Source organism: Delphinus delphis, chromosome 3 (assembly GCF_949987515.2).
Source record: "Delphinus delphis chromosome 3, mDelDel1.2, whole genome shotgun sequence".
Classification (NCBI taxonomy): Eukaryota; Metazoa; Chordata; class Mammalia; order Artiodactyla; family Delphinidae; genus Delphinus; species Delphinus delphis.
The window spans coordinates 112328923-112341670 of NC_082685.1; the positions used below are offsets into that span (position 1 = coordinate 112328923).

A 12748-nucleotide genomic window follows, 5' to 3' on the forward strand; every position below is an offset into this window, starting at 1 on the left:
TTCAGCAATAACCAACTCCTGGCCAATCTAGCTTCAATTCTCTCCCTAGCCACTTTCCGACTCCTGTATCAGCTTGCAGTAAATCCCACATATTTCATCCATATGCATCTATTAAAGACTCTTTTCTAAAAACAAAAAAAGAAACCACACCACCATTTCATACCTAAACCTCTCCAATAATTCCTTACTGTTAAACATCTGAATGTATGATAAATGTCATTTGTTCTACACTGTTTGAATCAGTTCCTGTTTTCTCAAATGCCATGTTTCCAGAAGAGAAATAATATTTTTCAGTATGATTTTGACATTTACTTCTTAGCACATGGCTTGAAATCACATGCCAGTAACACATGAGGCAGCCACACTTATTAACGGCTCACTCCGGGCACGGGTCTGTCACTCCTCAGGTCAGTCTATCCCCCAAAACCTCAGCTACAGAGCTACTTCTAGGAAGAAACAGGACGTGGCTCTTCCAAGAGAAGTGAGGGGCTCAGCCTTGTGGATCTTGAGAGTGAAAAGAAAGCCTTCAAACAGAACTGTTAACAATGGAGCTACAATGAAAAAAATCAGGTAGAATAAACTGGCTTGTACAAAAAGTCACTAGCCCTTTACTTGATGTAGCTGTGGCATTAGCATGAGAAACTCAATAAGCAAAGCCTAGAAGTCAGAAAAGGTGACAGAACTTCTCTCATCTGTCTGGCTGAACTATGATTGCTAAGCAAGAACCTCAACACTTTATATTTCCTTTATACCATTTATGCCTCAACATTTGACGAATGCAATAAGAACCTAACTGTATTCCCATATTGGACATTGCTACAGTTATTAATCTCATGTCTTAGATGTCCTTAAAAGACGGGAGTGCTCCACTTTGGGAAAAATAAAGTCATTATTCAAGTATTTCCTGAGCACCTACTATGTACCTACTCTGTTTTTAATTGCTTGGAGTACGCTGATGAACAAAATAAAGACCTCTTGCATTGTAGGGGTAAAGAAACAAACAACAGGCATGAGAAATAAGCAAATGATATGGAATGGTAAAAGTGGTAAGTGCTAGGTAAAGACAGTAGGGTTGCGTAAGAGGGATCCAGAGTGGGTGCTGGGACCAGTATTAAGTCAGGTGGTTAGGGTAAGCCTCACCGAGAAAGTGACATGTGAGCAAATGCCTGAAGGAAATGAAAAAGTCAAGTTGATAACTGAAGAAAAAGCATTCCACAAAGAGGGACCAGATCCACTGGTTCCTATAGTGGGACTCATGCCTGATGTGTTCAAGGAACTCAAGGAAGCCAGTGTGACAGAGAGGAGTGTGAGCTGGTGGGAGAGGAAGTGGAGCTCACAGCAGAGGGCTCGATCTTGGTAATGCCTGGTTTAGGAACTTACACCAGATTTCACTTGGAAACTTAAAAACCAATTCAAAGTGGGGAGTTGTATTAATTATGCCTCGTTAATTTTGATATTTCTGATGCTTTGACATCTGGAGCCTTGATGACCCTGGAGGGATGCCCCAGAGGGATAATCAATTCTCCAACCCCTAGAGAAAGCAAATGACTTGCCTAGGAACGCACTTTTCCTATGCAAACCAATCCAGTCCGTACTCCTACCACCTCTATCACTTGCTAACCCTCTGGACCACTATCTACCTGCTCTAATCACTGCAGCGCCAGGCACCAGACAACTAGGGACAGCCCTTCTGCCCAACACTCTTCTGGAATGATTCAAACTAGCTAAACCTGTCTACCCTGCTTTCCCTGCCTCACAGCTTCCCACAGAAACCACAGTCAAGGCTCTGGCCCACATTTGCCCCTTTAGGCTCCCTGCCTCCAATCAACCTTAGTGCTTCCCTCTGTGGTCCTGCACTGACCGCCCTTCCTCTCAGAAACTGTAACAAACTATCTTTCAGTGACAGTCTCTCCTAATCTGTTGGCCTCCCCCTACCTGAATAAAAATTAAAATCTACATATTGAAACAAGAGTATTTATATTACAAGAGTACTCACTAGAAAATCTCTCTAGGTAGTATTCAAAATTTTTTCCATTTATAAAAAAATAATTCAGAAAGACTACTTTTCAGTAATCCAACTCCTAAGCAAAGTGAAAATCTATGGGAATTAAAAAACTATATATATATATTTAGAGTAAAGTACTATAGTAATCAGTTTTTTTAAGGTCTGCCTATCTCTGGAAAATTCTATCTTCTTTAGGAAAGGAACCCACCCAAGTAACCAAAGCTGTACTCTCTGTCCCCATCTCCTAGGCCACAGCTGGACTAATAATGTTGTTTCCGGGAATTTGAAATGTGAACAGAGAGACACAGAGGCTGGGAATTAGGACCCGTGGCTCATTAATAGTAGAGATACTGAAGGAAGAAGCTTAAATCCCTTCTGTCAAAATACTCAGAGATGGCTCATTGTCACCCTTTCTAAGCCATGGCTTTTCAACTCTTCCTTGGATTCTGAAAAAGAAAACACACTATCTATTTCTTACTCATTTACTATTTTGTGTAAGACAGCTGTTACTTAAAACCAAAGAACATAACCCCTCAAAAGCCTTTTGTGATATAGTCCCTCTTCAGATTTATCATTCCATGTATCAATATTTAGCTTCTTTGTCAAACATGTCAGTTTGTAAATGTTTATTGACCATTCACTGAGGCAAATCCCATAAAATGATTTTGTAAAATATATTTTAAAAAATAATTAATAAATAGCTGAACTTAATTTATAAAGAGTAAAAACTGACTCTTACTTGCTCTAAATAGTATGTGGAACATTCCTTCAAAGAATACTTTTTGATGACCTATCATGCACGATGTTAAGAACTGAGAGTAAGAAGCTGACAGAGACAACCATAGTCCAGTCTCTACCCCTAGGACGCAAGCAGGGGAGAGGTTCAGGTAAGCAGATAAGTACAAGAGACGCTCTAATAAGCAGTGACCAAAGACAGAGCAAGGACATGGCATCCAGGGAAAGAATCTAGGCACAGGAGAACGGGAAGAAGGAAGTGGTTTTGTTATATCAACCTCACTGTACTGTTGTAAACACAGCGAAAGAGAAGATTAAAAGCAGATCTGGGGTGAAGCCTGGGGCAATGAGGAAACATCTCCTTCTGGAGCAGATCTTGGCCAGTTTGGGCTTTGTCCAGGATCAGAGCACAAACACAGGCAGTGCTCACTTTGCATGGCAGTGTCAGACCATATAAATGACCATGCAAACAATCTTAATGAAGGATGGTAAAAACGGCGGTTCCATGACATTTCGAAATTTTGTCAAAACATAAAAAACTTTTATTGTTGGTTATAAATGTATAGCGAAATGAAAAATGTAAAATTAATATTTATTCAGTGCACTTACTTTAAAACATTAGAAACTGTGAATTAAAAAAAAATTTTAAGCTGATTGAGTAGTTTGAACAGCCCTTGCCTTCTTCCAGTTGTATAAATTATGATACAGAATGAGCCTCTTTTCTACGCCTTGGTGAATTATAAACTCTTAAGTTTGGATCAGCTTCCAACATTTTATCCTCTGTACTTTCAATGTCATGAAATGTCCCCAGAGTTCCTTTAATTACTGTGCAGTTTTTTGTTGGCATCACTTCGTCTTTTTCGTCACAACCGCTTTCTTCATTTAGCTCAATAAACTTGCATTGATTAACTTCCTCTGGCAACCCTCTCTCACAGGCAGCAGTGTCAACATTGCCAGTCCGCTTTCTTCTCTAACTCCATTTACATTGCTGTTTCACTTCCAGCATTATTGCTTTCCATTCCTTTGCTACACTGTCGTCTTTGTGGGCTAGCTCCTTCTTTCAATGATACACTTATATATATTTTGTAATGCCGTGTGAGTTATCACGGAGAGATAAAGGGGTGACACAACTGCACACTCTGCTGTCTGTGCTAGAACAGGTAGAGACTTCAAAAAAAGTGATGTGGTTCGTCACTGCACAGGCTGCACATTTGTTATTTATGTAAGGACTTGTGGACTGAAGAACTAGCAGCAAAGTTTGCACTTGATGCAATCATCACAATTAAAACACCAATGTGACTGCAATCTTTGGGCCTGGTGTTATTTAGTCCTGGAACTGTGCAAAGCCAGGGCTACCTGTACAGCTTTTCAAACGTAGCTATGAATACCTCAAACTACCATGCAGGGTCTCCCTCTATTTCTACCTACACCTTCTTAGAACCACAAAGTTTATTTATTTATTTGTTTTTATTTTTGGCTGTGTTGGGTCTTTGTTGCTGTGCGAGGACTTTCTCTAGTTGCGGTGAGCAGGGGCTACTCTTTGTTGCAGTGCGCAGGCTTCTCATTGTCATGGCTTCTCTTTGTTGTGGAGCACAGGCCCTAGGCGCGCGGGCTTCAGTAGTTGTGGCACGTGGGCTCAGTAGCTGTGGCTCGCAGGCTCTAGAGCCCAGGCGCAGTAGTTGTGGCACATCGGCTTAGTTGCTCCGTGGCATGTGGGATCTTCCTGGACTAGGGCTTGAACCTGCATCCCCTGCATTGGCAGGTGGATTCTTAACCACTGCGCCACCAGGGAAGTCCGGAACCACAAAGTTTAATTCATCTTTCAACCCAAGCCAGAATAATGAAGTAAGGGATGACCCAGAGAATGAAGTGTAAGAGGCTGCAGGGGGTAGCACTCAGATCCCGGGGGACTTGGGGCGGGCGGTTCTAGTGGCCATGACAAGGACAGGGACCATGACTCTCAGGAGTTCTCAGAGCAGGAAGGGACTCTGGGGGTGATCCATCAACCCCCAATCAACAGATGAGTTCAGCAACTTCCCTAAGCAGAGCAGCAGCACAGCTGGACCCACAATTCCCAGCTCCTCCTTCAGTAATCTTTCCTGATGTCCTCTTGCTGTGCTACAAGTACTGTAACCATTCCTTTGACATGTTTTTTCAAGAAAGTACTGAAAACTATCTTTTTGAGGACAGCAATAAGCGGTCTTTGATAGCTAAGTGAGTATGAAACTATATTCTCTGGTGAAGGCTAATTATGAAAAAGATGAAAAAATAAAACCCTAGCTTTTCCTTAACTTGAAGACAATGTAAGTGTTCGTTATTATTAGTGTTCTTTCTAGAAAGTGTGTGTCTACATGTCTCCAAATGGATCATCAACGTCTACTATTAAACATCTAACTTTCAGAATACTTGGTTTGGCTTTAAGCAAAAGCCAGGTTAACAAGTAGCTTCTAGAGTAGATCACATATATATCTACATCATACTAAACAGCTGGCCAATCTGATCATAGGTGGGGTCGATTCAGTTGGAAAAAAATGGTTTGGGAGCTTTCCTCAAATGTCCCTAAGAAAGTAATGCTAATACGTCTTGTTTAATACATCTTTTTGGTGATCTGATGTTAACTAAACTCTGAAATTTGCACACACTGGAACTATGCAAAGTAAGGGCTTTGTCGAGCAGCTACAGTTTAATGAGAATTTAAGGGCCAGCCATGACACTGAAAGGACTTTAAACATACTATCTCATTTAATAACCCTTCACAACTCTTTCGAGTTGGGCATCATCCCCACTTACAGACGTGGAGACTGAGATATGGGATGATTAAGAGACACGCCCACAGCCACACAACTAACAAGATTTGAACTGAGGTTGGCTGGACCCCTGAGCCTGGGCAATCATTAAGTAACGTACTCTATTTTACCCCCAAAATATTGGCCCAAAACCCCTAACAACTCTGTGTTTCCATGAAATTGGCTGGGCCAGGTACAGGACCTGACTTGGTACCAGCAGTAAGGACAGACAGGAGGGGAGATGCTGACCACAGCAAGTTACTGAGTCTGAACACCTCCATCACTCGGTCATTTCATTTACTATGTGAAGAACAGCTTCCCACAAGGCCAAAGGATCTCCAACATAAAGTCTCCAATATATAATGGTTCCAGAAAAAAAATCCATGTCCACACAACATAGAAGTTTAAGTTTTAAAGGAAAGTGCTGTCTTGCTGGGAAAACGCTTAGGCCAGAGCAGTGAAGATCTGTTTCCAAGTCCAGTCGGAAAGCTCTGTGAGGGGCAGGGGCGACAGCACTCTAAGCAGAGACAATTCCACACACGGGGAAGTAAATATGCTCCAGGCACTGATGAAGAAAAGACCTCTTGATTTTCAGATGGTATCATGCTGATAAAAATCTATTGCCTCATAATATTTCCCCCCTTTTTTTTTTTTTTTTTTTTTTTTTTGCTAAGACTGGAAAACATGCCCTGCTGTGAGTCACAGGCACTCACCCAGGAGAGCTGTCCTCTACAATACGACGAGGCACGTCCACCCGCTCCACTCCCACCAGGCCACATCACACCTCCTGGTCTCTACACGGGAGCAAATTTCCCCTGGTGACCTCAGAAGTGCACCGTCAAAAGCAACCACATCCTGGAATGTGCTTGTCAAGTAAGTTCCTCCCAAGTCCTAAGCGTTCCGGTTGATGTAGTTAACATTTTCGGCATGGCAGTGAAGTTACAGAGTAGATATTTTTCTCCAAGAAAAAGAAAATTACAGAACTTTGCTCCAAGAAAAAAAAAAAAAAAATTAAAAACTAAGGTTCTAGGCCATTTCGAAGACAGTTGCAATGGCAGTATCAGAAGCACAAGAACACTTGACTAGATATCTCTGCCTTTCAAGTTAGAATGTAGTAGACAAGAAAACCAACCCGCCAGACTCCCTGGGTGGTCAGGGGTCATTGTTCGGCCCCCTTCCCCTGCAGCACCTGGTGCAGAGCCTTGAGCACATAGGTACTCCACAGACTCGAACTGGATGGATCAGTGAGTGAAATTACATTTGAATGAGATCCAGGAGTAAAGACATCCTTGGTTCTAAGTTGAGCTTATTATTTTTTTAAAAAAGAGTCTCTTAATTATTCTGTCCCTCATTCAGAGAGGGACTCTTGACCACTTGTATCTGCTGTCATGGGGGCCAAACTCATGTGACAGGAACCAGGCAGGGTACACGGTAGCAGTGGAAACACTCCACCTCTTATGCTGGGTGGTGGGTTCACGGCATTAGTTTTACTATTATATTTCATAGCTTATGAGCACGAATTTAAAATGTTTGTTATGTTTTAACATACCAAATATAATAAGTCCAAAATTACAGACAATTGTTTTTGTGATGAGGGAGTGAGTCCGTTATGGGATATTTAAATACTGCAAAGGACTATATCGTATTTGAGAGGATAGAAATACAGTACACTTGAGACTTCGTTATAAAATTTGACTGCTAAACAAACATTAAAAACAAGCTAAGGGTAACCACTAAAATAGAAGCGTAACCTACAGTTTCTAAAACAGAGAAAATAAAAGGTAATTCTGAAAACTATGTCAACTTAACAAAAAGTAGAAATATGAGAAAAAGAAAAAGGGTAACAAATAGAAAATCAAGACTAATTGTATCAGTAATCACACTCAGTGTAACAAGATTACACTCACTTATTAAAGTCAGATTATCAGAATAGGTTTTAGAAAAATAAAACTATGTGCTCCTTATAAGAGGGATATTTAACATAAAGTTATAAATAAAAGCGAAAATGAAAAGATAGAAAAAGATATACCAGGAAAATATTAACCAAAGAAAGCTTGTCCAGCCATATTACCAACAAATAAAATAGAAATTAAGGCAGAAGTTTAAAGAGGGACACTACATAATAATAAAAGGATCAGTCACCAAGAACATACAACAATCTAGAACTTGGATGTACATTAACATGACAGACTCAAAACATAAGAAAATATTAAGAAATATTGAGGATACTGACATATCCATTACAATAGAAACTAACAGAACACAAAAAATTAAGATAGAGATGATTTGAATAGCATCATTAATAAAATTGAATTAATTTCACAGATATAGAAACCTGTATTCCAGAAATAGAGATACACTTTTTTAAAAGTTTTTGTGGAAAATTTCAAAACTGGCTACATTATTGGCTACCAAACAAGTTGCAACAAGTATGAAAGAATCAGGCATCAGGTAATTCAATGGAGCAAGGAATACACAGTCATTTCAACAAATGGAGCTGCTCATTCAACATGGAAGGAAAAAGAGCCTTGACCTCTTTATTCCACCATACATAAAAATGAACTTGAGATAGATTATAGATCTAAAATTAAAATTTAACAATAAAGTTTCTAGAAGAAAACGAGAAATAATCTTCAACCTGGGATTAAGGATTCATAGACCACAGAAAGTAATAACCATAAAAGGAGTGATAAATTAGACTATATCAAAACTAAAATTTTTGCTCAAAATCCAAGTTTGTGAAAATGAAGACAGGAGCCACACATTGGAAGAAAATATTTTCAAAATCTGATAAAGGACTCGGGACAAGAATACATACAGAATTCCCACAACTCAGTAGTTTTTTAAAAGTCAACCCAACTAAAAATGGGCGGAAGACTTAACTAAACATTCACAGAAGATTTTAAAAATGGCCAATCAGCGAACAAAAAAGTGCTCACATTATTAGTCATGGAGAAATGCAAATTTAACTTACCGTAAGATAGAACTACTCACCTACTAGATGAGCTAAAATTAAGAGACTGAAACAAACATTACCAAGGATTTGAAGTAATAAGAACTCACATTGCTTGTAGGAGTGTAAAATTGTACAACCACTTTGAGAAAAGATCTGGATATATCTTATAAATAGTATCTAAACACACTATTGTTTTGAAGGTTCTAGCAGGACAATCAGGCTAACGAAATAAAAGGCATTCAGATTGGGAAGAAAGTAGTAATGTTATGATCCTGTATATAGAAAATCCTAAAGAATTCACACAAAAATGTAAAAGCTAATAAATGAGTTCAATCAATATACAAAAGTAAATATATTTCTATACACTAGCAATGAACAACCCAAAACTGAAAGTAAGGAAACAATTCCATTTGTCATAGCATCAAAAAGAATAAAATATTTCAGGAATAAATTTAACAAAAATATAAAACACTACACTAAAAACTACAAGACATTGGTGAAAGAAGTTAAAGAAAATCTAAATAAATGGAAAGACATCTTATGTTAATGGATTGGAAGACAAAATGGTTAACACAGTAATATTCCCAAATTGATCCACAGGTTTAATGCAATCACTATCAAAATCCCAGCTGGTCCCCCTCACTCCCCAAATTAACAAGCTGGTCCTGAAATTCATATGAAGATTCAAGGGACCCAGACAGCAAAAACAACCTTGAAAGATAAGAAAGTTGGGAGACTCACACTTCAAAGCTACAGAAATCAAGACAGTGTGGTACTGGCATAGGACAGACATATATCAATGGAATAGAAATAAGAATCCAGAAATAAACGCTCACAATCATGGTCAGCTGATTTTAGAAAAACATGCCAAGACAATTCAATGGGGAAAGAATATTCTTTTTAACAAATGCTGCTGCACAACTAGATATCCACATAACAAAAGAATGAAGCCCTACCTCACACCACATACAAAAGTTAAATCAAAATGGATCATAGAGCTAAATATAAGAGCTACAACTATAAAACTCTTAGAAGAAAACAAAGGAGTAACACTTTGTGACCTTAGATTAGGCGATAGATTCTTAGGTACGACACTAAATGATAAAGAAAAATTTCAGAATGATGCCTGCTGCCTGACACCTTTCAAATAAAGTTTAAAATATTCAAGACAAAGTAAATATTAATGGATACATGGGACTTCCCTGGTGGTCCAGTGGTTAAGAATCTGCCTTCCAATGCAGGGGACACGGGTTCAATCCCTGGTCGGGGAACTAAGATCCCACATGCCGCAGGGCAACTAAGCCTGTGTGCCACAACTACAGAGCCCACGTGCCGCAACTACAGAGCCTACACGCCGTAACTACAGAGCCCATGCACCACAACTAGAGAGCCCGTGCGCCACGACTACTGAGCCCGCACACTCTGAAGCCTGTGCACCACAACTAGAGAGAAGCCCGTGTACTGCAACGAAAGATCCCAGGTGCTGCAACAAAAGATCCCGTGTGCCGCAACAAAGACCCAATGCAGCCAAAAATAAATAAATAATTTTTAAAAATGGATACATAAATATGTAGAAGAAATATACAAATACCTATCATAATCAATCTCCAAACAGTGGTTACTTTTAGGGAAGAGAGAGGAGGGCAAAGGGATAAATAGGGCTTAAAGTATCTGTAATCTCTTGTTTCTAAAAAGAACTCTGAGACAAATAGGACATCCTTGACAAAATAAATTTATCATGTTTGATAAAATAAAATTAGCATATTTCATAAAAGTGGATATGGGTATACACATGTACTTTTATGAGTATTTAAAATACTTTACAATTTAACAAATTATATTTTATAAAAATGAGACATCCTTGGGGACGTCCCTGGTGGTCCAGTGGTTAAGACTTTGCCTTCCAATGCAGGGGTTGTGGGTTTAATCCCTGGTCGGGGAGCTAAGATCCCACATGCCTCACAGCCAAAAAACCAAAACATAAAACAGAAGCAGTATTGTAACAAATTCAATAAAGACTTTAAAAATGGTCCACATCAAAAAAAAAAAAATCTCAAAAAAAAAAAAGATTTAAGAATGAGATGCCCTTATCATGAGCATTCATTGCCAGTACAACACAGGGTGAAAAATGAAGGTAAATTAAAGTAACTGATCTAAAACCACACTAATCCCAAGAAAAATTCTGGAAATTACTTTGGGAATAAATACTGATATCAGAACCTTTGTCACTGCCTTTATTCAAAATGGACTACAAAGTCCATGCCCCCAGAATGAATACTGGAATTTTCCACTTGTTTGTATTCTATATAAATAGTTGTGGCTTATGTTTATTTTAATAAATTCTCTCTTCCTCTCTCTCTCTGCTCCTAAATTTGTTTTCATCCAATTTTCCCAAGCTTAAATCTCTTGTTTTTTTCCTTTCCCTAGATCTGCATTTCCTTTTCCGAGCAACAGTAAATTATTTTCTTTTCCAACCGCTCTTAAATCAAACAGTACATTTCTTTGGTTGGTTTTTCACTTTCATCTACATGTTAATTGGTTTATTTACATCTTCTCTACATCTTCACTTGTCCAAAGTGCAGCACAAGTTTCCAGGTGCTAACAAGCTACAGTTTTACAAGGAGGAAGGTGGCTCATCTAGGTCTACCAGGAAGATGCAGATGCAGATGAGGACTTAACAAACACTTCTCATACCTATTTCCTCACAGGGCACACAGGAAGCTGGAGGGGTGGTGGGGAGCACATGGGTACTGCTGATGTTAGAGGGTGGTCAAGGCTGCAGGCACTGGCCCCTTCTCTCCCTGGAACTAGGAGCCTTGGTGCTTCAGAGCCCAGTAGGCTGCCTGCCTCTAGTCACACAGGACAACAGTTACCATCACTGAGCACCTTCTACTGCCAGGCAGTGTCCCAAGCACCTGATTCTATTTCCTTGAGCTCATAATTTCCTAAGAGAGAGACATTACCGTCTCCACTTTACAGACAAGGCACTGGGTAGAGAAGTGAAGCAATACATGCAAGGACACAGAGCTGGTAAAGGCAGAGCCAGGATTCCCACCCAGCCGTGGCTCGTGGCAAAGCCCTGCCCTTTACCACACACGGCTTCTTCCCTTTCCAGCTGCGGAAGCAGCATGTAGAACAGACGCGTTTTTTGGTGAAGAGTTGTTCTCCCTCACAACCTACCATGCAACCGCTCTACCTATTATATTATTTATACTCAAAATGGGGCAATATTTGTCTTCAAGAAAGCAATCTGATTCCTCATTTGACATTAATAAAAACAAGCCTTTGCACACAGGCATATACACACACACCACGTATGGATATGTGGGCATGCACGTCAGGGCAAGGATGGCCATCTGCTATATATGAAAGAGCCCCTCGCGTAGTGCTTCTATAACCACTTGCTCTGCAAACCAAGTCCCTACAGACGAACGGAGGTGTACCTGGATAGGATCCTGCGTCAGTCTCATGGGCCCGATGCGTACCTCTGCAGAAGAGACCTGCTAAAACAAACAAACAAAAACAGCACATGAGATGTGTCAAGTCATAAACTACAGGAATTGACAAATTCTTCCTTACACTGGATATTATGTCATGCCCCTTTGCAGCTAAATAAAAGATCCAATTTATTGACATGGAGACAGTTTATAAAATATCACATACAGTACAATTCTGGTTTTGTAAAAGAAGATATACATTTATGTGCATTGAAATGTCTGGGAGGATATATCCTCAAGGCTAAGTGGTAGGATTTCAGGTTATTTTTACCTTAAGTGCATGGATTTTTATAATAAGCACATATTATTCTTTACTCTCTCTTTATGGGAGAAAACAACTCAATAATTATTTACTGAGCACCTACTATTCTGGGCATGATGCCAGGCTGTTATTATTCCGAAATTTCCAAAGAGTAAAAATTCCTCTCATATGTGGAAGCTAAAGCATTTTGATGGTTTAAGAGTGTTCCCATATTTAGATCTTTTTTATCTTCATGTTTTAGTATGAGGAATAAACAGCTTACTTTTACCCGTGTTGACCATGACTAAATTATTCATTTCAGTTGTACCTCCTGAAATAAACTGAGTAACCTCACACCAGGACCACAGGAAGCTGAACTCTGTCCCATAACTCTAGGAATGAGCTTAGGTGTTCACTGGCCAACACCATCTAACTGCCTTTGGCTGCAAGCAGAGAGAAAATTTTTCTCTTTATTTTTAATTACTTTACTTGGATTTCTAAAAATAACTTTTCTCTAGACAATCGGAT

At 39.4% G+C, this 12748-nt stretch overlaps 1 protein-coding gene across 12 annotated transcripts in view; it reads right to left on the bottom strand.

The window, feature by feature from the left end:
- PDE8B (phosphodiesterase 8B) overlaps nt 1–12748 on the bottom strand; it is a 379854-nt gene that overhangs the window by 136406 nt on the left and 230700 nt on the right. For 9 of the 12 annotated variants that reach the window (XM_060009266.1, XM_060009269.2, XM_060009270.2 and 6 more), the window contains one exon: nt 11926–11985. In XM_060009266.1, the coding sequence (XP_059865249.1) occupies nt 11926–11985 (60 nt within the window). The remainder of the gene's footprint in view (nt 1–11925; nt 11986–12748) is intronic. The other 3 variants (XM_060009271.2, XM_060009274.2, XM_060009267.2) reach the window with 1 other exon arrangement.